The 23,345-nt window shown below is 38.8% G+C and overlaps 2 protein-coding genes across 2 annotated transcripts; both read right to left on the bottom strand.

Moving 5' to 3' along the window:
• Positions 1 to 1,115: 1,115 nt before the first annotated feature.
• Positions 1,116 to 6,547, bottom strand: LOC141606311 (inositol transporter 1-like). The gene is made up of 6 exons (XM_074425397.1): positions 5,714 to 6,547; positions 5,194 to 5,264; positions 4,491 to 4,826; positions 2,852 to 2,959; positions 2,579 to 2,761; positions 1,116 to 2,069 (listed from the first exon to the last, which is right to left on the bottom strand). Exons 1-6 carry the CDS (start codon positions 5,853 to 5,855, stop codon positions 1,407 to 1,409), a joined length of 1,503 nt encoding a protein of 500 aa, XP_074281498.1. The 5' UTR covers positions 5,856 to 6,547; the 3' UTR covers positions 1,116 to 1,406.
• A 695-nt stretch (positions 6,548 to 7,242) lies between these two features.
• LOC141606312 (inositol transporter 1-like) lies at positions 7,243 to 12,502 on the bottom strand. Its single transcript, XM_074425399.1, has 6 exons — positions 11,777 to 12,502; positions 10,641 to 10,711; positions 9,562 to 9,897; positions 9,098 to 9,205; positions 8,836 to 9,018; positions 7,243 to 8,282 (listed from the first exon to the last, which is right to left on the bottom strand). Exons 1-6 carry the CDS (start codon positions 11,916 to 11,918, stop codon positions 7,617 to 7,619), a joined length of 1,506 nt encoding a protein of 501 aa, XP_074281500.1. The 5' UTR covers positions 11,919 to 12,502; the 3' UTR covers positions 7,243 to 7,616.
• Between the last annotated feature and the right edge of the window lie 10,843 nt (positions 12,503 to 23,345).

Genomic DNA, 23,345 nt, shown 5'->3' with positions numbered 1-23,345 from the left:
AAGATGAATAGCGTCCCTTTCACAAAACATAAGTGGATATTACAAGTGGGTGGGACATAGATACCCCACTTGTCCTCCCACTTACATTTTGTGAGAGAGTATGGTTATCAACCTTAAGTTAAGGTCTCTCAAATTTCAATGTTTGGTTAACTTCAAATGCCACCACATTGTACATTGTTATAGAGTTCAATTTATGTCAATCACCAAGAAAAGAAGGACTTATGAATATGATGAGGCGGAGTTAAATCTTTGACTCGGGTTTTAATAAAATTTACTCGTATTATGGTCCTTTAAAAAAAATGTGAAGAATATATTGTAAAAAAGAATGACCATAGTTGTCGATCTGAAATAAAATATGGGGGAAAGACGACACATAAACTTTTCCATGTTCAACTACGACCTTAGTCCTTACTCCCTTCAGTTTGGCCTAGATATATTGTCAATTCATGGATTATACAACCAGTTGTACGGTGTAGGATCTGCGTTTTATGATAAAGTATCCGAGTTTTATGTTAAATAATATGAGCTTTATTTCAAAGTATTAAACTCATCCAATTACTCATTAAAAACATGAATTTTGAATTAGCTCAGAAAAAATACATATAAGTTCGGATTCTTAAAAACATGAATTTTGAATTAGCTCAGAAAAAATACATATAAGTTCGGATTCTTATACCTTGGTTGTACAATGTTAATGGTACAACTGGATGTATAATCCTATTTGTGGTATACTGTACTTTCAATTAGGTTCCATAAATCGACAGATTTTTCTCTTGTAATGCGAGACGTTAATTTATTCTCGTATGTGACATTTAAATGGGTCCGTCTGTTGTAATATGGACCTTTCTTAATTATCCAACTATCAAAAAAAAAAAAAAAAAAAAGGGAATGAGCTCTTGGACAGTTGCTATGAACCTTGTGAGTCAAAACTCAAAAGTACAATACCTAGGCCAAACTGCAACCCAAATTTGGTAGGTTAGCAATCGAATCTTGATATATATATATAGTGAACTTTTCAGGCACAAATTGCGCCTATATTGGCGATATAGGTGATAGGCTTTCACGCCGTGTCCTTTTGGACTGAAACAGAGTTAAATTAAACTGAACAGAACATATTCGAAAGGGTTCTTGTTTTTATTTTTAGTAGTACAAGCAAGTATTATGGAGATACAAAAACATTTAATTGAAGCCATTAAGGAAACAGCGTTTATTAAAAGAACATTAAGATCAAAACATTAATTACAATTAAGCAGCAGCAGCTAAAAAAGACCTGCCTTGGGAAGTGATGGTAACATACATGGAGCCATGGAGCCGGAGGCATGGAGCACACCCGAACCCAAAATGGAATGGCTAAAAGTGAATAATATACCTGAAATGACCAGACCCGGATGACCGGTTTGGTGGGTCTAGTGATAATGACTAGGGCTTGGCCGACTCCTTTCGTTTGTCGTCGTTGGGTTGAGTAGCGTTTGTGTGTTAGAGGAGCGGCCCCAAGCTCTCTCTTTCCAAATCTGCTCGACCTCCTCGAATGTCAACGCCTTTGTCTCAGGAAGGCAAAGGTATACAAAAACGATGGCAAGAAGCGCGATGCCAGCAAGTATCATGAAAGTGGGACCGGTACCAGCAGCCGCGGCAATAGAAAGGAATGACTCAGAGACGATGACGTTTGAGACCCAATTCACTGTGGCCGCCATTCCCCCACATATGCCTCGGTATGCTTGAGGATAGATCTCTGAGTTCACCGTCCAAGGCACAATCCCCATCCCGGGGGAGAAGAAGGTGATGTAGAGGGCTAGGCCCACGACAGCTAGTACACCCGTAGACTGAAGGAAAAAGGACACAGCTAGGATGACGAGTGAGGCAAACACGCCTGATAAACTAACTAGGGTTAATGGACGCCGGCCCATGTGGTCGATAAGGTAAATGCCGAGGATTGTTCCGGCAGCATTCAGGCCAGCGACAATGAGCGAAAGGAGAAGGGCTAGCTGGTTGGACTGGAAACCAGCCATTTGAACAATAGTTGGACTGTAATACATGACTGTATTGATGCCGGTAAACTGCTGAAATGCCTGCGTATAACAACATACAGATATCGTTCATCAGACTGACCGCTAGCTTGTTAGCTAAAAGAACAAAAGGCATAAGAAAGCACAAAAAATAACATATATAGGCCATAGAGGTCAGAGGATACTAGGAAATGACTTGCTTCTTTTTCATCTCACCCGACACGCTATGATGTCCTGTGGTGGGTAGGAGCGGGCCTTGCTCGCACAAGTGAGATGACACATTTAAACATTTTTTTCAGGTGTAAAACCATAAATTGAGCCACAAGAACGTTTAATGCTGACGGAATTCAAATACAGGTTGAAGCCTTGCTGACACGCGTTTCATCAAGCATCATAACAAACAATGAGATAGATCAAAAAAATTTCTTAGATTCAATTTGCCGAGTAATTAAAAAGTTGCCTGTTCTAGCTACGCCATCAGGGTAGGGGGAACAAGTAAATAAAGTTCAATCAGTCAAAGGTATTCAACTCCCCAGTGAGAAAGATAGACGAATAGACAGTGTCAACTGTACCTGGAGACCACCTCCTACAAGAAATGCAAGCCTTATTTCCTTATTCCTGAAAACGTCCAAGACCCTAGCTTTCTTTTTATGTCGGTCTTCCTCGGCAGCAGCAGCAAGTAGATCCACTTCATCCTCTAATCTAAATGGATCATAAATCTTTGAAAGCACAGCAACTGCTTTGGCTTTTTCACCCTGCAGGACACTATGATCTCATTACACTCGCAAGAACATTAAAGTTAGGATAGGGAATACACTTGTATGTAAAAAGTAAAGACATACAACCTTTACGTAAAGCCAGCGTGGTGACTCTGGCAAAAAGAGCATACTGAAGAATTGTATAATAGCTGGTAAACTTGATACTCCAAGCATCCATCGCCATGTCCCTGGAACCTAATCACAAAATTGCATATTGGAAGTATGAGTCATACGAAACTTCAAAACAAAGAACTGAAGCAAAGACCGTGAAACATATACAAAGCTCCTGTTAAACTATGTTATTTTAACAGAAGAATTCTCTAGAGGCTTCAAATTTCAGAAGTAGTAGCCAAAGCAGTTACAAGTTCCACAAAACAGATGCATCTGATGTTAAGCACACATCAATGAGTCAGTAAATAAAAGAGATTTCTACAGTTATTTTCTCATCAGAAAAAGGTTATCTGCATCTAAGTCAAGATTCACAATACTTGGGCTTTGAAGCATGATGGAATAAAGCACAAGGTCACCAAATTGTATGTCTTTCTCGTACTGTGAATTAGCAGTGGATAGAGATGCACTGTTAGTTATATTCATCAGTAAACAAGATTTCATAAATAGAGGGGAAATGCTAGGTTTCTACATCTGAGCCTTTACCCCCACTATAGGCTTAATTGATGCAAAAATGTCTCCGTTAGATAATGAAATTACAGACTGTAATTATGTTATCTACTGTTATATAGCGCCCAGTAAAGCATGCCGTTATTTCTGCGGTTTAGTTTATATTACAGGTTACTTTCCGAAAAAAGATTGGTAAACATTTGCATATGCAAAATTGCAAATAATATTGTGTATTTGAGAAAAGAGAGAGAGAACATAGAATACAAATGTGGAACTCAATCTAAATTTTAGATTTGAAGAATTCAAGAACTATAGAACATATTTGGTAAACAATTATGAAATTCCAGCCGAGTCAAGCGACCCATTACAACGATATAACACATCAACCTCGCCAACACCACATTTACTACCACATTCTCTCACCCACTGTGACAATTACTTCATTTGTGAACATTATTTTAAAAAATAAATGCCCTATCTTTATGCTGCTATATTCAAATTCGCACATCGGCACATAGGAAAACCTTTCACGCCAACATATGACTAATAAAGCCATAAGGAAAGAATCAAATATTTCAAACATGCACTACAATAATAAAGGGTATATCTATATGCAAACCTGCAATGATGTAAGCTAAAGGCTGTACGCCTGTACGTACCACACACGAAGTTGAAGATGATTAATTTTCAAACGCAAGAACATCATGCAAAGAGGGAAGATCAAAAGTAAAAAAAAGGGAGAAAGGATTTCTATGTAAATGCCCTCTCTTTGTGCTTGAAAAACTTCCTTGTTTGCTTTGAACAAAATTAAAAAAACATTGAAGATGTGGATGGAAATGTAAGATATGAAAAGTACGGGATCCGCATGCAAAAAAAAAAGGAATAAATTCCAAGTAGAAAGTTCATTTGTGGACACCTCAAAATAAAAATCAGGAAGTTTACTCATGGACACTGATTATTAAATATGTTTGATTGTTCAAAGGAGGCACTAATACCTTCAGGCTTCAACTAGGGCAAATTAAATTAGCATATGAGGGAGCTTCTGTAAACAAGCAGTAATTTTGGTAACTTATAGGAGTAAATAAGTAGAGAAAAAAATGTATCTGACCTCTGTAAAAGCAAGGTTAATGAGGTAGGAAAGAAACTGTCCTCCAGTGATCATGAGAACATTAGTGCTAACTAGTCCACCTCTTACTTCAGAAGGAGCTGCCTCTGCAATATAAACAGGGGCAGTAACCGATGCCACTCCAACACCCAAACCAACTAACAGACGTCCGAATATAAGAACGTAAGGATCTGGGGCAGCTGCCATAACAAATGAGCCAACTGCGAATATGATATCTGCAAGGAGTGTAGCTTTCTTCCGTCCAAAGGAATCGTTAATCCATCCGCCTGTAGCAGCCCCTATTATGGCACCTACTTGGGCCATGCTCACAATTGTTTCCTGCAGACAGGAGAATTTATAGCTTTTTAGCAGAATGGCTTGAAAACAATTACGAAGTAGTTAACAATTTATTTTAACAATAAGCCAAACTGTACACGTGTGACTCTCCGACTTAAATATGTCCATTGTCATTGTAATATATCATACTGTTAAAACAGGATTAGACGTTACAGAAATATCAGTATTTCTTCTTTTGGATCAGTCTCAATCATCTGATACTATAGGACCGTCTCATAGGATAGATTGATAGAAGCTCAAGAACATTACACCTTGCTACTGAATTACCCTAATAGGATCGCATTTTCGAACGAGTGTAACAGCTCCAAATGAAGTCAATGTAATCCTGTTACTCAACATATGAACATACCTGCAAGAGGTTGCTGTTTTTGACTTCTTCAAAGTCATCCTTGATGTATAGGAGTGCTCCTGATATTACACCTGCAATTCAAGCTCTTCTTAAAACCAAGTAACTTAAGAATACTGCATAAAGGCAGTACATAAGTTCCAATTAAAGACGGTACCCATAGAAATATGCAATTGATAAGCTTAGGAAATGTGAGTCAATGACCTTCTGGCTACCTACAGACAAACTCAAGTCCTATCACTTCATCAACAAATGTAAGACCAAAAGTCCAAAATAATCTTACAAAGAGAAATGTACACCATGAAACTCTTAATAAGCGAATCAAATCAAGGCTAGAATTGAACCAATCCAAACTTCAAGCCAGAAGTAGACTTTATATAATTTGCATTTAATCCTACCTAATTTTTTACCTTCGATTAAATTACCCCTAAGTCCTCACCACGAATAAAAAAGGTAAACAAATGAATAATTCCGAAAGAAGATAATTAATGCTATAATAAATAAGAGCACGAGGTTTTGATACCTGTATCGTAGCCAAAGAGTAGACCACCAATACCAGCAACAACAGTCAACCCAAGCACATACCCATTACTGAAATAAGTGATTCTTCTCTCAGGAAATGAATCTAAGTAGCCTGAACTCCCAGGTATTGAATCCAATACCATTTTCACTAATTATACACCAGAAAAAAAAAATACCCAAATTCTACACTAAACCCACTCCAGAAATTCAGCCAAAAATTCCAACCCAATATGGAAAATTCACTGAATAAGCTGATAATTACAGAAAGATTCAAACTTTTGTTGAATTGAAATCGAAAATATCTCAGAAGATGAATCAAATCAAATTACACTAAATTACTGATAATTGGAAGAAAGTTTTCAACTTTTATGTAGAATAAATACCACCCAGATTATATTTGCAGGATTTTGATTGAATAATGTACTTTCATTGAACAGAAAATGAGGAAATTTCAGGAACCCAGAAAAAAAATGGCAACAGTTGAGATAAATAAAAATAAAATGGGATTTATTTATCCACAGATAAGAAAATTGAGTAATGAAAGTATGAATAAATGCAGTTGGTCCTAATTTGTGCTTAAACTTAACCTGTCTCACGTCACTCCTTTTATTGATTTATTTAAATAAATCGGTTATGAATGTCGTCTTATATTAAGACGGTTTTAAACAAGAATATGTGGAATTAATGTAACAGGAAAAATTGGATAGATCCCATCATAGATGTACAGAGGTAAAGAAGATGAGGATTGAACAGGTATAGTGTCAAGTCGTACAAAACATACAGTTGTACTGCAGTCCTACTCATCACTGACATGTCTTTTTTGTTCCTATCATTATTAACAGCTGCTGACTTGGTGTCAAAAATACTATTTCCATCCCAACCATTTTTTAATTATTTATATAAAATCGTCTTATTCGAATATTTATTTTAAATTATCTGGAAATTTGTAGCATTGGGGTATAATTGTCATTGTATTTTAGTTTCGTAGTAAACCGTTTCAGCCTTTCACGGTTTGAACTCTTGAAAGCAATTTACTACAGAGTATTTTCGTAGATTCTTCAAGTCATCTCCCTAGTCTAAGGTGTCGTTTGGTTGTTATGGCGGAATTAATCTCCCGTCAATTTCAAAAACACGTGAATTGGATAATTTATGTAAATTGCTAAAAAGACGTTTGGTTGACATGTAGGAATTAAATGGACACGGGAATTTCAAACTACCTATCGAGGAGTTTGCAATTCTTAGGAAAAAATGAAATCATGGGATTTTGGGCAACCAAACATTTTCATTTTTTCCAATTCATGGATTTTCGAATTCCCCAACATTTGTAGTGGCAACCAAACGATGCCTAAATTCAGCAAGTCATTTTTAACCGATATGGCTTGACCACATCGAGTCTTATATCAAACGCATATAGCCGACTGCTACAGTCGCAAAACATAGGATCAAACACTTAAAATTTAGATATGTTCTAAGGCAATGCCACTAGCTTATTAAAAACTCTCACAACAATCCAAGGTACAGAAGAAGAGATTGGAAAATTGATCACTTAACTGATATAACAACACCAATTGCACATAAATCCCAAATATACAACAGTTCAATCAACAACAAAACAAAGAGACAATAATTTACATAGCCTCTTACTGGCAGTCTGGCACTAGATTCCTTTTGCAAAGAAATGCCTCTCAATGCGCATCGCCTTTTCATTCAGCAACACGAAACAAATCCAGTATATCTATGTACGATGATGAATAACGTTTTTGAATCAAAATAAAGCATGTTTCCCAATTGTTCTATTGGTGTTGTTCCTTGCCTTTTTGGCTTAAATAAACTGTTGATCGGAAAAAGGGAAAGAACGAAGAAAGCAAAAAATGGTCCCCCGAGAGAAAGCATACGAACACAGCTTAGCCGTTAGTCTCAAACCGGACTCCTGGTTCCAGAAGGTTCTGAGAGTTCTCTCTACTACTGCCATAAGCTCTATCCTTGAACATTTGATCGACCTCCTCGAAAGTCAAGGCATTAGTTTCAGGTACAAAGGCGCACACAAATACGAATGCGAGCACCACAATTCCCGCGATTATCAGGAAAGCCCCGCCCGTTCCAATGGCATCGGAAATAGACAGGAATGATTCTGAAACTAGAAAGTTTGTGATCCAACAGATTGTGGCTCCCATGCCCCCGCATAAACCACGGTAAGCTTGAGGATAAATCTCGGAGTTTATGGCCCAAGGTACAGGACCCATTCCAGGAGCGAAGAAGGCAATGTAAAGGGTCAGGCCCACGACAGCGAGCCATGAGTAGAAAGAGCTTGAGTCACTAGAGGAACCCAGGAAGAATGACATCGAAAGCAATATAAGGGAAACAAATACGCCTGCCAAGCTAGTGAGGGCTAAGCTACGTCTTCCCGTACGGTCGATCAAGTATATGCCTAAGATTGTTCCGACTGTGTTCATGGCCGCAATAGCAAGTGAGATTAGGAGGGCAAGTTGATTTGAACTAAATCCAGCCATCTGTACTATAGTTGGGCTGTAGTACATAACAGTGTTGATCCCTGCCAGTTGCTGGAACGCCTGCATAAATGTTAAGACTTAAAACCATTAATAAGGAACCTCTGGGATTTGTAGTTCTTGAGATATTAGACATTTTTATTTAAGTACAATAAAAAACCAATTACACTACAAGTCTACGACAATATTTAGTTAATTCGGATGAAGAGGAATGGCTCGGTCAATTTTTCCAACATACGGAAAAAAAAAAATGGAAGGAAAACCCCATTGCTCCCTCCATTTTCCTCCTCTCCCCTTTCCTTCTAAAGTATCCACAAAACCCTAAATGAAGATTCGTAAACGGCCCTTGTTACCGTAGTCAGAGATAGTGTATACGAATGCCATTGATAATCCATGGCTTTCAAAGTTCTCACAATAATAGCGGATGGCAGTCTACTCACAGTGAGTTGACAACCACAGAAACAATCAATGCAGAAAGTTTACGACACTTAAGAATGAACTTACCATGGCTTTCAAAGTTCTCACAATAACAGCGGATGGCAGTCTACTCACAGTGAGTTGACAACCACAGAAACAATCAATGCAGAAAGTTTACGACACTTAAGAATGAACTTACCAGAAGACCACCCCCAGCAAGAAAAGCAAGCCTGATTTCTTTGATTCTGAACACATCCATAATATTAACAGCTTTTGCCTTACGTTCCTCTTCAGCAGCAGCAGCAAGCAAATCAAGCTCATCTTCCAACCTAAACGGGTCATATATCCTCGAGAGAACATCAGCGGCTTGTGATTTGTCTTTCTGCAAGGTATCAAGTCGATGTTTTACTAGGATACAGGACAGAAGACTATAAAATCCAAGTAAAAGTTAAGAACTCAACCTTCATGTAAAGCCATCGGGGCGACTCTGGCAAAAGAAGCATCAAAATAAATTGCAACATGGCAGGCACGGCAGAGACACCAAGCATCCAACGCCAAGTTCCAGGCACCTGCTTGTATTCACAGGCGAAGAAATGTTCAGAAAATTAACCAAAAATCTATTCGAGTATTATAGTTTCTTGAATCTTGAGCCAACAAAAAAAAACGATAGAAGCATTTGGTTTAAAAGATATTAAACCATGGGATATGGAACATATAAAAACAAAACCCCAATGCCCCAATGGCACCCACTGTGGCGTGGTAGGGGGAGTTGCATATACACAACATTACTCTCACGTTAAAAACAGTGAGGTTGTTTCCAGATGACTCATAATGAAGTATAGAGAGTTTAGCGAGCTGAAGACAAAGCATATCAACTAATCAAAGAACTAAATCAATGAGAAGACAAAGTATCTGGCATTCTGACCTTAGTGAAGGCAAGATTAACGCAGTATGAAAGGAATTGTCCAAAAGTAATCATTAGAACATTTGTGCTGATGAGCCCTCCTCTTACTTCTGTCGGAGATGCTTCTGATATATAAACAGGAGCACAAACTGATGCCAGCCCAATACCCAACCCAACCAGGAACCGTCCAACTATCAGGATAATTGGGCCAGGAGCAACACCCATGACAAGGGCACCAACGACAAAGATAGCATCAGCAAAAAGAGTCGACCTTTTACGCCCATACGTATCACTAAGCCAACCAGCGGAGCCAGCACCAGCGATTGCGCCGACCAATGCCATACTCACTATTGTTTCCTGTCAGAATTTGATGCCCAGAATTATTAGATCTCTGTGGTCGAAAAAGGAACCAGGGTCATCATCATTACCCCAGTCCTCTAATGAGGCTCCCACTCTAAGAGCTTGCTTGAGATGGAGGGAACTGTTACTAAGGTAATGGAGCCTAAATTTATAAAAGAAATCCGGACTTCGATTTTAAAACCTATAAGTTTACCTGGCTTTTATATTATGTTTCACTCCCCTTTTGTTTTTCAATTTTTCTTTTCTATTTTTTTCACATTTTGAGGTGTGAGTTCACCCTTGAACGGTTTCTAAAGGATGATTTATGTCAGCCGACCCCAAATCATTTTTGGGATTAAGGCTTTGATGTTGTTGTTGTTGTTGTTGTTGTAATGGAGCCTAAATGAACTAAAAATGGAGGAAAGTGATGGTGATTGACGATAGAAATTGGGATGATAGTGTAATAGTCCCTCCACTGTAACCCAATGGCAAAGAAACAAAAACGTTTGGCTCAACAAAATGAACAAAGAATTATATTAAGAAATGTCTGGGGATAAGTATAATTCATTCATTCAAAATCTTTTAACGTGCCCTAAGTTATTAGACTATAAGGTTGTTGCCACAGACTCAGACACGGATGTACTTGAGAAAATTGAACAATAAGCAAAAAATTTAGAGGTGTATACGAAAGGGCTATACGCCTATACGTCATTAATTAATCACTGTTTTACCTAACAAGGTCCTGGTTATATTAACTGTACCTGCAAGAAACTGCTGTTTTTGACAGATGGAAAATCATCTTTTATATACAGGAGGGCGCCTGATATCACACCTGAAAGGAAAGGTTTTGAATTTGGATCAAAGATATTACCAACTGGAAGACCACAAGAGGAAATCATAATTTATATAAACATTCCAATGGAACAAATGGAGTATTTTGTTTTTTTCACTCAGAAATAGTCGACGATCAACAATATCCAACAAACTCAAAGGAGCAAATAGTATTTGCAGAACATAAAGTTTCTGTCACAATCAATCATATTTAAACACACAGGATGAGAGAACAACAATAACTAACAACAGTTTGTTGTATCTATAACTTTTGATGTTCTCCTAAGTCAGTAAGTCACTCAAAAATATGCAGGAACAGATAGGGAGTATCCTACTATCCTCTTATAGTCCATATTTCGGAGCCAAAAAAAAAGTTATCAAATAACCTTTGTCTCTTATTCTAGGACCGTCTAACGAAAATCACACTTTTACAGGAGGATTAGTACAAAGAAGGATATCACATTATGTTCTATTTGCTAAAACAGCCATATTAATCCTCAAATGGTAAAATTTCTATATACTTGGCCACTAAAATGAATAAACATCAAATCAACCACTGAATTTCATAAATGATGGGAAAAAGATGTATCATTAATATAGTCCGAATTTCAGAAAGTTGATTAAGTGAATCCATTGACTTGAACATTCAACATAACAAAAGTTCAAGTCTCAAACTCGATAAACCGAATGGGAGAGATTAATCCTTGATGCGCTGATTTACCGACTATTACATAAACCCGAGGGTTTACCCATGCGCGCCAAAGGTAGAGAGCACGACCCACGGGTTCCACTATTACCCCCAAAAAGGCTCACACTCACTCCAAAACTGATATACCATAAAGTTGAATAGTTCATCATGAACCTTTATGAACCAATAAACCATCATTTCATCAATCTTAAAGTTAACATATTACAATACTTCTTACATTTCATCAAACATAAAATAATAATGGTTATACTCCCTACGTCCCAATCATTTGTTACATGATATCAAAATACTTCTCGCAAAGAATAAAAAAAAGGTAAACAATTAAATAAGACGGAGAACATTAGACAGGAAATATACCTGTATCATAGCCAAAGAGTAATCCAGCAATCCCAGCAGTAACAGTCAAAGCAAGAACAAATTTATTACCAAAATATGAAATTCTTCTCTCAGGAAATGTATCCAAGTATCCTGAACTACCAGGGATTGCTTCAAGTGTCATCTTCTCCCAATTTTATTTCCCAAAAACTCAAAAAATAATCCCCAATTCAAAAATTATACCTTTATAACATTTAAATACAAAATACAAAATACAAAATTCCCTGGAAATACAACTAAAGATCAAATTTTGACAATAACCCACTAAATATATTGTCCAACAGCTAAAAACCCAGAATTTTTTTTACAAAAATATGCTGTAAAAAATTAAAATTATCCCCTACAAAATCCAGAAAATATAAGAAAGTATGAAACTTTCTGAATTGTAAATTTATAATAACTGGATTTTGCAGGGAATTCAATAATTACTAGAAGAATTTTCAATTTGTTCGGAAAATTCTTCTTGTAATTAACAAATGAAGAGATTTAATAATGTAATAATAATGATGATGATGATACGTGAGGATTTTTATAAGGGGTGAACGTGAACGATGTTATTGATGAAAGAAAGGATAGTGATTGAAAGGGACGGTGGGGCGCGGGACTAGGAAGTATGTTGCCATATTAACATTATTTTTTCATATTTTCATTTTCTGTTCCTTGATGTGCCTCTGTATGTCGGCCATTTTGATATTTTTTTTTTGTTACGAGTTACACCGGTGGAATTTGCAGCCGTTATTTTCTATAGATGTTACTACTTCCTCCATTCAACTCCACCCTACCACTTTGTTTTATCACGTTTGGCAACGCGTGTTTTACACGATAAATATCGTTAGCTATGTATTTGCAAAAATTATAAAAGTTAGATATTTTTAATGTACTCGTAAAGACGAATCAAACAAGATCCCACATGAATATATTTTCACTTATGTATTGAGAGAAAATCGAGATTGAATGTGCATTTGTGAATAATGTAAAAATTAGAAATAGGTAGAGTGGAGTTGAATGGAGGAAGTATGTTGGATTAATTAGATATCCTATTGGTACGTATGATTACTTAATACAAAGTAGTTTGAAAATTATATACATTAGATTTTTTCTTTTTCTTTTTTTCTAGCGTGAATATTTTGAGTTAAAATCAAATAGTAGAACTTTGAAAATTTAATAATTTAGGTTTGACGATTTTAAACCAAAGCATTTACGTAATTTGAGTGAATTTTGAGTATATGTGAGTATTTTCATAGTAATAACTTGTGTGATAAAAACTCGTTAATTCTTTCATAATTTACGTATACAATATTACACGTAATTCGCATTCCAATTTTTATTGTTCTTACTCCACAATCCACATCATTGGCATGACCATTTTTATCACTACTCTATTCCTTAAGCACTACTAACAAATGCCAATGACATGTTTCCATGATAAGTTCATAACCCTACACTTTAACTACCACCCTCCCGAATACTTCCCGAAATCCCCAAACACCACCACCACCTACTCCATACACTTCTCTTTCAAACACCCCCACGTACCTCTTCAAACACCAAACCTGTTAAACACTCCATTTCACTATGTTGTAACGGAGTCATTCCGTTACCCAATAGTTAATTAATACGCGGTGATAAGAATACGAATGTAAATAAAGTTGACACAAATATTAAAGTGGTTTATCAGTAAAATAACTGGCTACGTCCACCCTGCGAGAAGATCAAATTTCACTATAGTGGAGAAAATAGTACATCAGTAGACCGGTATACACGCGCTCAATATGAGCCAAAAGTATACCTTATTCTACCAACATATAGTAGTCTCGAAGGAACAAAGGAGATCGACTATCCCAATAAGATGAAGGACAAATAATCTTGAGGCCTACCAAGATCTGAACAAACTTTTCCGATCTCTAAAGACAGACGAACAACAATAATAGAGCACGGAACAAATTGAGTTTTCTTCTTCAAAAGGAACCTCACAAATCGACCTTCTTTATTGTGCTCTCAAATCTCTCTCTTAATTAACCTATAATAAAATGGGTTTTTTCTATCATGTGCCCACTGCCCAATGGGCACATATTAAGAAGTCATTTAAGAAAATAATTACATCATTAATCCTTTAAATGTGGTAATTATCACATCATAATTCAAAATCTCATGAGATATTGTTGTACTTCTTTCCTTAAATGGCGTCTTAACATGTGTCCATTGGGCACATAATAGAAAAACCCAAATAAAATATGGGTCTTTATATATTTATTTCACCCAAGATAAAATATCTAGACTAATAAAGAAATACAACTAATAGAAAATTAATATAATTAATTTCCTAATACAAACGAAACCCACAAGAACAAAGTAACTTGCATAAAACTGACGAAAATTAAATTATTACTCCCTCTGTCCCGGTGAATTGTTGTCATTTGGTTTTGGCACAAAAACCAAGGAAAGAGTAAATGGTCAATTATAAGATGACAAATAGACCAAATTGTGTGTGAAAAATCAAATTGTTCAATAATGCAATCCTAAAATAGAAAGGACAACAATTGACTAAGACACCTTAAAATAAAAAAGGACAACAAATGACCAGGACGGAGGGAGTATTAGGAAAGGTGGAGGAACCCACACTTTCCAAAACATAAACCAACATCACGAGGAAACTAAAGCACGCACACATGCACCGATGCACGTCAATTAGTTTATGGCGTCAGACTTTTCTGTGACTCGCAAAGAGCTCGATACCAGACCTCTTCTACTCGCTTAACTTTTTTTTCTCCTTCATATCTTAATTTAATTCGTCTTCGACATAAATTCAAGGCACTTATTCCTAACACACTACACACCAGTTCACGCCCTTCATCACATACATCAACTACCGCTGACACGTACCCTAATTCCATTAGAACAACATTAACCCGAATCTCAATTATCCCTCTTGCTCAACTACCCTTTTTTTTATTAACTCCGAATTAATATTTTTATCAAAATAAAGTTGAATGTATGGGAAAAAAAATTAACATGACATTAATTGATAGTACTAGACTTTAGGTTACTTCGTCAACTTATCAAAAGAATATGAGTATATAGAATATACATTTTTTTTCCAAATATTTATTCTCTATAATAAATAGAGTATAGGAAATAAGATATTAGGTAATGACTAAATGAGTGTATACATATTAGATGTGTGTTTGACCTAACTTTTGAAAGTGTTTTTTGGCTAAAAAATACAAATTGGTCAAACACACCATTTTCTAAAAAATTAAAAGTTATTTTTTAAAATCTCAAAAACCATTTTTTTGTCCTTAAAAATCGAAACAATTAATGCTTCTAGTTTTGAAAATCACTTTGAGGAAATTAAGGTTCAAAAACAAACTCTTTTTATTAACAATTTAGGTCAAACATGCTCTAAATATGTTTAATCATATTCACATGCTCACTTAGAGACTTAGAGTACGTAAATGTCGCTCGTCCAATAATATGTTCATAGACTCATAGTGAAAGTGATATTATAAACATTTAAAGCTGCAAAAAAATCATTATTATGAGTAAAAGATCATATACAATAATTCCATACTATATTAACTATCAATCTCATCTATTAAATTTCTAATATAAATGTTCGTTTGTTGTCATACACATTATCTCCTACCAAAATTGATAATTCAATCTTATTTTTATGAAAATCTTATCACATATTGCGATTATAACAACATTAACAACAAAGTTTTAGGGTAAGATAGATTATTGGCAAGTCTTGAGACAAGACTCGCTCAAGACTCTCAATAATTTATTATAATCTTCTAGGGCTGTGCACCAGCCCGAAATCGAATTGGAACGGAAACGGACATGGAAAAAAATGGTGGACTGGACCGAACTGGAAGTTAACCGAAAAATTGTGGTCCAGGAACGAAACCAGATGGGTTGGTTCTGGTCGGACCGGATTATGAACACCCATATTCGACAAGTCTTAAGGTGATCGAGTCTCAATTTAAGACTCTACATGAGTCTTGATCCTACCTTTTTAGGAATGACATTCAGTAAATGGCTTTTATGTGTTAAACAATTTTTTTTTTCCTTTTTATTTAAAACCTCGCAGAAAAAATTGTAATGAAAAAGTATAATCAGAATTGAGTTTTGGATAATGTATAAAGTTCGAGATAAGTCTAGAGAAAGTTTGAACAATAAAATAATAATAAAAGTTAATATAAACTATGTGACAGAGTCTTAAAACATTGGTATGTCTGACCACTAATCATACCTGTCCCAACATAGTATGGAGTCGGCTAACATGATTACAAATCCGTCAAGGTTTGAATATGCCATTACGGTTAAAGCAGGGGCGGAACTAGGCTGTGCCTACTTGGGCTTTAGCCCGAGATGTTTTGTTAAATAAAATTTGATGCATATATGAATGCAGTACATGCCTGATGGCATTATGGTTCGTTCTACGTGGATGCAAAGCCTCATATGTTGTACCAGGTATAGAGATCGACTCTTAATGCCGCACATTTTTGCTTTATTTCACAATCGTAATAGTTGCTCTTTTATGGACAATTTTTACTCTTTCATGGACTTTTTGCGATAAATTTTTCATTCCTTACCCTTATCTAAAGAAAAAACCCTTTCTTCTTTTCTTCTTCTGATACTAAGCAATTAACAATTCCTAATTCTAACTTCATTACTTAATTATGCAACAACATTTTTACATGAAGGTAGGTAGATGTAAATTAAGTTGGGATAAATAAAATTAGGGTTTGTGAAAATTCAAATTGATGGAGAACGGGGTTAATGGAAAGGGTTGTTGGGAAAGGGGTGGAGGTTCGTATGGTGGCCGAAGTGCAAGGGCGGCGAGGGAGACGGTGGTTGTCGGCTATGCAGCGAGGCGAGAGATGGGCGGTAGGATGGGTACATAGGCGCGCTTGGGTGAGCTAGGCGAGTCTGGGACGGTGGGTGGGGGCGGTGGGGTCCGGTCGGCCGACTGGATTGGCAGCAAGTGAATAGGGGAGGGGATGGTGGGGTAGGGGAAAGGGTGGTGGTGGTTGGTGGTTGATAGTTGGACCGGAGGGAGTAAATTGAGAGGATTTTATAGAACAAAATTGAAAAAAAGGATGGTTAAATGAGAAAGGTACTAATGTACTATGACCATTCTTGTACATGATTGAGTAAATCGTGTAGCATAACCTTTTCCAATTAATATCCCACTAGTTAAGCTCCCGTGCAATGTATGCACGGTATATATAGAGTTTTACTTTTTTTAGTATATTATATTTATGATATTTAAATTAACTAATTTTTTTTTTTTACATTTCTCATCGTTATATTTGATTTGAAAAATCAAAGTCAAAATTGTATTAATCATGAAATGAGTATTTCAATGAAAGTTTTTCCTATTAGATTAATGGTGTTATTTTATAAAATTTTACTGATAATATATTTGTAGCCGCAATTTTTATCATAGAAAATCAATGAAATTTTTTTTCGTATGATTCTTTAAACAAAAAAAATCCTTTTTATATCATAAAAAGATTGGAGATAATTTTGTGTACAATGTAAAATATTAAATGACATAAATATATAAATTTGAAAGATTATGTGTATTATAACTCACCATACTTACAAAATATGCTAAAAATAACTAAATTTATTTTAGGAAATATGTTTAGGCGGGAAAATTTAGAGTTTCGCCTATTAATTTAGTAAATAGGGGATTATCATTTATCTCCTCCCTTTTTTCATTACTATTTTGTCTTTGGGTTTACATTACTTCTAGGCTTAATATATGTCTTCTAAAATCTAACGATACTATTTGCAATATTAATTAAAATGTACTTCATGTGTTATCTTAATTATTTTCTTCTTCTCATTACCTTTACTGTAAACTTTTCCATGAGACATTCTCTCCGATAGATATATGAAAATTTTAGACTGTATTTTTTTCTTTTTACAATGATAAAATTTGGAATAATATTGAAATGATAAAGTAACACCTAAATTTGAATTTATTGAGCACCGCTTAAATAAAATGACTATCTAGTATCATTTTTTTTTTCTTTAAGTTACACTTCGTATATATGGAGTACTAAATAAACTCCTCGTTTAACGACCACTTTGATTAATTTTGCATGACAAGATTCTGGACCGTATGATGAGCATATTGTATTTCGAACAAAAAAAGAGCTTATCAAATTATACTATCTTTAAATTTAGCCCAAGGTACATTTAGTTTATGGTTCCGCCCTTTGATGAATCATAATTATATACATATTTATTCCTCCCCTTAATTGCTCTTAATACGGTTTTCGTGTTAATTTATATTTATTATATGCCTTTTATGTTAGAATGTTGATACTTTCACTTTTTGATGTTTAATGCAGGAATGATGCATTTGAGGAGCAAAGGAATGAAATGGGCATCGCGAAGTAGGCATAAAGGAACACATGAAGCACGGCACGGAAATCCATAAGAATGAAGGGAGAGAAGTTAAGAATAAAACACGAAGAAAAGAGCTGAAGACAAGTGATGCCTCGATCGAGTACAATGGGGGCTCGATCGAGGAACTAACATGCTCGATCGAGTGCACCAAGGGCTCGATCGAGGAAAACCTCCAGTTTCCATAGTTTCCGCAATTTTTCTTAAGTCGGTTATGTTTTATTATAAATACCTAAACTCTTACCCTAGGTTAGGGATGCATTATTTTCCGTAGGTTTAGCATAGCTACTCTAAAAAAACTCTCTAAAATATTCTTAGTTTAGTTTATTTATTGTTTTTCCTTCCGGATCTAAACATTGCTATTTTACGGTATTGTTCTAATCTTTCAATAATTATAATTTCAATTACTTGTTCACCATTCATGCTTGTAAGCATGCTTTCTTATATTGCTATTGTTGTTATTATTATTAGTATGAGTAGCTAAATTTATCATCTAGGGTGAAAGGGGATCTAGGTTGTTAGAAAAGGGATTATTATGAATTGATTGTTAAATTGCTTGCTATTGTTGTACAATTATTGTTCTGCTTCTAATTAGTTGAGTACTGATCTGAATTGATTAATTAGTATCGCATAAATTAGGATTATCACCGACAGGGTTAAGACTAGTATAGGTCACGATAATTGAATTAGACCGACTTAATAATAGCGATTACATGTTAAGTTAGATCTAAAAAGACATATTAGAATCGACCAATCATATAACTTTCAACAATATAAATCGTTCTGATGGGGCATATTCTGCACCGCTGACCAAGTCAACATATTAAGCAAGGTCAAGGGTATCCACAGCAAAGTCAACGACTTAGACAGCCTAGCCGATGGAGCCCATCGGCCTGTCACCGGGGTCTCGGCCTGGCAACCAGCCAGCCGGGGCACACATCCGCGTACTCATATCCAAGACCCTCGGCGAGCCTACCACAGGTCCATCGGCCGAGGGTACAACGGTCTTTCCACCTAATGAGCCACTTGGCCACTACGTGACAAAAGGTGAATGCCTATAAATACTCCTCAACCTTCATTGAGGAAAGGATCCACAAATTGACCTAATAACCACTATTCATCTGGTAATACCTTCCTTATCTCTCTACAATATACTCTTAGCCAAGTTACAACAACTTCTCTCTAAGTTTACTGACTTGAGCGTCGGAGTGAGTACGCTCGGCCAAAGCCGAGCCCTCAGTTTGTTCATCGTTTCAGGAGACTGCAAGGAGGATTCAAGCAAGGACATCTTTCTACGAACTACGAGTGGTACCAAATATCTGCTCTGGAATTACACCCGGAACAATTGGCGCCGTCTGTGGGGATAGCACTAGAAGCTAGTCATTTTCATTCCCGAACAACAAACACAAAAACACAAAAAAAAAACCCACCCAAAAAGCTGAGAAGATGTCAAAACAACAAGTAGTCGTGACCGACGAAACCGAACTACACCAAGATGATACATTTCACCATTCTGGAGTAGTGCGACCCCTCCCCCGCGGAGTAATCCAACCGGAATTCGGAATGCCGATAATGTACCGACACACCGCCGCCCGCCAACCAGGTCACCATCATGGGACAGGTGGTTGACGTAGCAAAGCTGAAGACACTCCTGGACCTAATTGGGAGTACACCGGCTCACATAGGCACGCCGACACGAGCGGCGGAAGCGTCCCGGAGACCGGGGCCCAAAACGTGACTCCAAGAAACTTGAACGAGCACCGGGAGAAGCGGACCCTATCAAGACGCCGGAGGAGCCCAAAGTGGTCGTGGTAAACATAAGTCCTTCTCGCACTCGCGAGAGACGGCGTCGCCGCAACACCGACGAGGCACACCCGGGGGAACCGGCGGCCCGACTCGGGAGAGTCGGAGAAGAAGCCCAAGTCGAAGAAGGAGTCCTTCCCGCTACGAGGAGAGAAGCCGGACTAGGAATGCGAGGAGTCGGTCGCCACGTGTCATCCGACACGTGGTCAAGCGACCCCTCGGTGATTATGTCCTTGACACCGCCGTGCCGGCTAAGGCGAAGTTGCGGCGTTCACGTACAAAGGAGACGGTGATCCAACCGACCACGTCGAGGCCTTTGAGTCTTACATGTCGGTATGGGAGCGGCCCGATGAGGTGCAGTGCGGGTCTTCCCGACGACTCTGCATGGGATGGCTCGAGTTGGTACAAGGGGCTTCCCGACGGTTCGGTATCTTGTTTCGCCGACCTAAAGGACGCCTTCTTAGAGTACTCTTGCAACAAGAGGACGGTCGTGGAGACTTCAGACCTCCTAACTCTCAAACGGGAGGAGGGCGAGTCTCTACGAAGCTATGTGAAGAGGTTCGACGGCATGGTTCGGCGGATCAGGAGATCAACCCCGGGCGGCGGCTTTCGCGCGATGAAGGGCCTCCCAAGGGAAACCTAAAGGACGAACTCATCAAGCACGGGGGTTTGGGCCTAGATGCCGCCAGGAGGATGGCCGATCAGGCCATCAAGGTAGAAGACTACCACAAAACCTGGCTAGGCCCAAGCGAGGTTGAGCCCTCGGAAATGAAAAGCAGCCGGGATGACAACCCGGATGAGAGACGCCGTGACAATAACGGGTCACGGTCCGACGAGAAACGCCGTGACAATAACAGGTCACGGTCTGATAGATCCGCCAGGAAACAGAGCTCGACGGGCGCCGGGGGGAGTTCGGGGACGTTTTACCAAAGGCATTACCATGATAAAACCCCCCTGGTCGCATCGGCCGCCGAAGTCTTCGCCCTGAGCAGAAACGAGGGCCAGAAGTGGGAACGGCCTCCCAAGCCAAAAGGAGACGGTGACGCAAGCCAGTATTGCGAATATCACGGTTGCGCCGGTCACCTGACTGACAATTGCCGGCATCTGAAGAATGCCATTGAAGAGCTAATCCGGAAGGGAAGCCTCGACAAGTATGTGGCCAAAGGCCGAAGACCGGACGCTAGCGGCTCGATAAGAAATCCGTTTTCCAACGGATAGGAGTAATCCATGTGGTCATCGGGGGAAACGAAAACGGTGGGTCGGCTCATGGACACAAGCGGCACCTAAACGAGCTATATCAAGCCATCAACTTTGTGCCCAGCACAGCGATCGCCCCTGACATTCCCGACATGACTATTGGGAGGAAGGACTACGAGGGAGTCATCGCCCCTCATAGCGACCCGCTTGTCGTCAACTTGGACATATCCAACCACCTGGTGAAGAGGTGCCTGATTGACACAGGCGCCTACACAAACATCATGTTCAGGGAGTGCTTTCGCAGTCTCGGCCTGAGAATCAAGGACCTGAGCCCCTGCACCCATCCATTATACAGCTTCTCCGGGGCTGGCCTGGTACCCCTCGGTTCAATCAAACTACCGGTGATGTTCGGCGAAGGGAATGCGGCCAAGAACGTCCTAGCTGAGTTCGTGGTCATCGACGGCTCGTCTGCCTACAACGTTCTCATAGGCCGAGTCACTCGAGCGAGGCGAGGCCGACGCGGTAATGTCCATCCGGGCTCTTACACTTTTGTATGTCTCGGACCGGGGGGAAGCGCAAAAGCTCGTCTCCAAGAACGAGAAGGACGAGGTGGTCAACGTCCAGATATCTGCCAGAGGATGCAACATGCAATCCCTCAAAGTGGCAAAACAGTCCGAGAAGGGAAAGAGCCCATCCCTGCAACAGGAAGGCGACCTCATGGACGCAACCGATGTCTGACGGGGGGGGGGGGGGGGTGAGCCTTTAGCAAGCCCTTAGGACACCGGCGATTTTGCGGAAACTTTGTATGGCGGCGGAGGTGTCCAAAACAGTTGTGGGCACCCCGACGCATATTTGTATATAAAGTAGAATAATCTAAGTTTTCCCTTCAAAGTGCTCATTTTTCCCGCAGTCGTTGTGAAGAATGAAGCCGACGCCGTCTCATACTGTCGATTCGACAAGAGCGGCAGTCGTTATAAAGAATGAAGCCGACGCCGTCTCATACTGTCGATTCGACAAGAGCGGCAGTCGTTATAAAGAATGAAGCCGACGCCGTCTCATACTGTCGATTCGACAAGAGCGGCAGTCGTTATAAAGAATGAAGCCGACGCCGTCTCATACTGTCGATTCGACAAGAGCGCGATCGTTATAAAGAATGAAGCCGACGCCGTCTCATCTGTCGATTCGACAAGAGCGTGATCGTTATAAAGAATGAAGCCGACGCTCGTCTCATCTGTCGATTCGACAAGAGCGCGATCGTTATAAAGAAATAAGCCGACGCCGTCTCATATTGTCGATTCGACAAGAGCGGCGATCGTTATAAAGAATAAGCCGAGAAATCTCATACTTTTGTCGATTCGACAAGAGCGGCGATCGTTATAAAAAATAAGCCGACGCGTCTCATCTGTCGATTCGACAAAGCGGCGATCGTTATAAAAATAAGCCGACGCGTCTCATCTTGTCGATTCGACAAGAGCGGCGATCGTTGTGAAAAAGAGGCGACGCCGTCTCATCTGTCGATTCGACAAGAGCGGCGATCGTTATGAAGACATGTAGTCTTTGTGGCGATCACCCCAAATAGTAGACGCTTCGGCGATCACTTAAAGTGGTAGACGCTGCGTAACACACTATCCGACGCCGACTCACACTTTGTCATAGACAAGAGCGGTGGTCTCCATGAAGAAATGTAGTGCTGTGGCAGTCACCCCAAATAGTAGACGCTTCGGCAGTCACTTAAAGTGGTAGACGCCGCGTAACACGCTATCCAGACGCCGACTCTTACTGTCGTACCGACAGGAGCGGCGGTCTCCATCAAAAAGCAGACACCGCGACAGTCGCGGCCAGCGCAGTTGATAAACAATCAAAATGCCTTAAAAACGTTAAAAACAGTTGAGACACACACTCTAAACCGCCTCGGCCAAGCCAAGTCGGAAACAAAAAGATATGCTCAATTAATAACGTAAGAGGGCAACTCAGACAAAAACGAGAGAAGACCTCGGCCAAGCCAGAGGCAAAGTGGAAACACTAAATACCGTTCAGACGCTCAAAAGAAATGAGGAAAAGACCTCGGCATACCGAAGGCAAAAGAAACGAACTCTTATTAATAATAACAGTTTACAGGCTGGGG

This window comes from Silene latifolia, chromosome 10 (assembly GCF_048544455.1).
Source record: "Silene latifolia isolate original U9 population chromosome 10, ASM4854445v1, whole genome shotgun sequence".
In the NCBI taxonomy this organism is placed as follows: domain Eukaryota; kingdom Viridiplantae; phylum Streptophyta; class Magnoliopsida; order Caryophyllales; family Caryophyllaceae; genus Silene; species Silene latifolia.
The sequence above is the reverse complement of the archived record's forward strand: the minus strand, read 5'-3'. Positions and strand labels throughout refer to the sequence as shown.

Coding starts and splice junctions, on each gene's coding strand:
- LOC141606312 (XM_074425399.1), bottom strand. CDS start 11,918: ATGACACTTGAAGCAATCCCTGGTAGTTCAGGATACTTGGATACATTT. Junction 10,712..11,776: donor ACTCTTTGGCTATGATACAG/GTATATTTCCTG, acceptor CTTTCCTTTCAG/GTGTGATATCAGGCGCCCTC. Junction 9,898..10,640: donor AAAACAGCAGTTTCTTGCAG/GTACAGTTAATA, acceptor AAATTCTGACAG/GAAACAATAGTGAGTATGGC.
- LOC141606311 (XM_074425397.1), bottom strand. CDS start 5,855: ATGGTATTGGATTCAATACCTGGGAGTTCAGGCTACTTAGATTCATTT. Junction 5,265..5,713: donor ACTCTTTGGCTACGATACAG/GTATCAAAACCT, acceptor CTTGAATTGCAG/GTGTAATATCAGGAGCACTC. Junction 2,960..4,490: donor TTAACCTTGCTTTTACAGAG/GTCAGATACATT, acceptor TTTTGTGATTAG/GTTCCAGGGACATGGCGATG.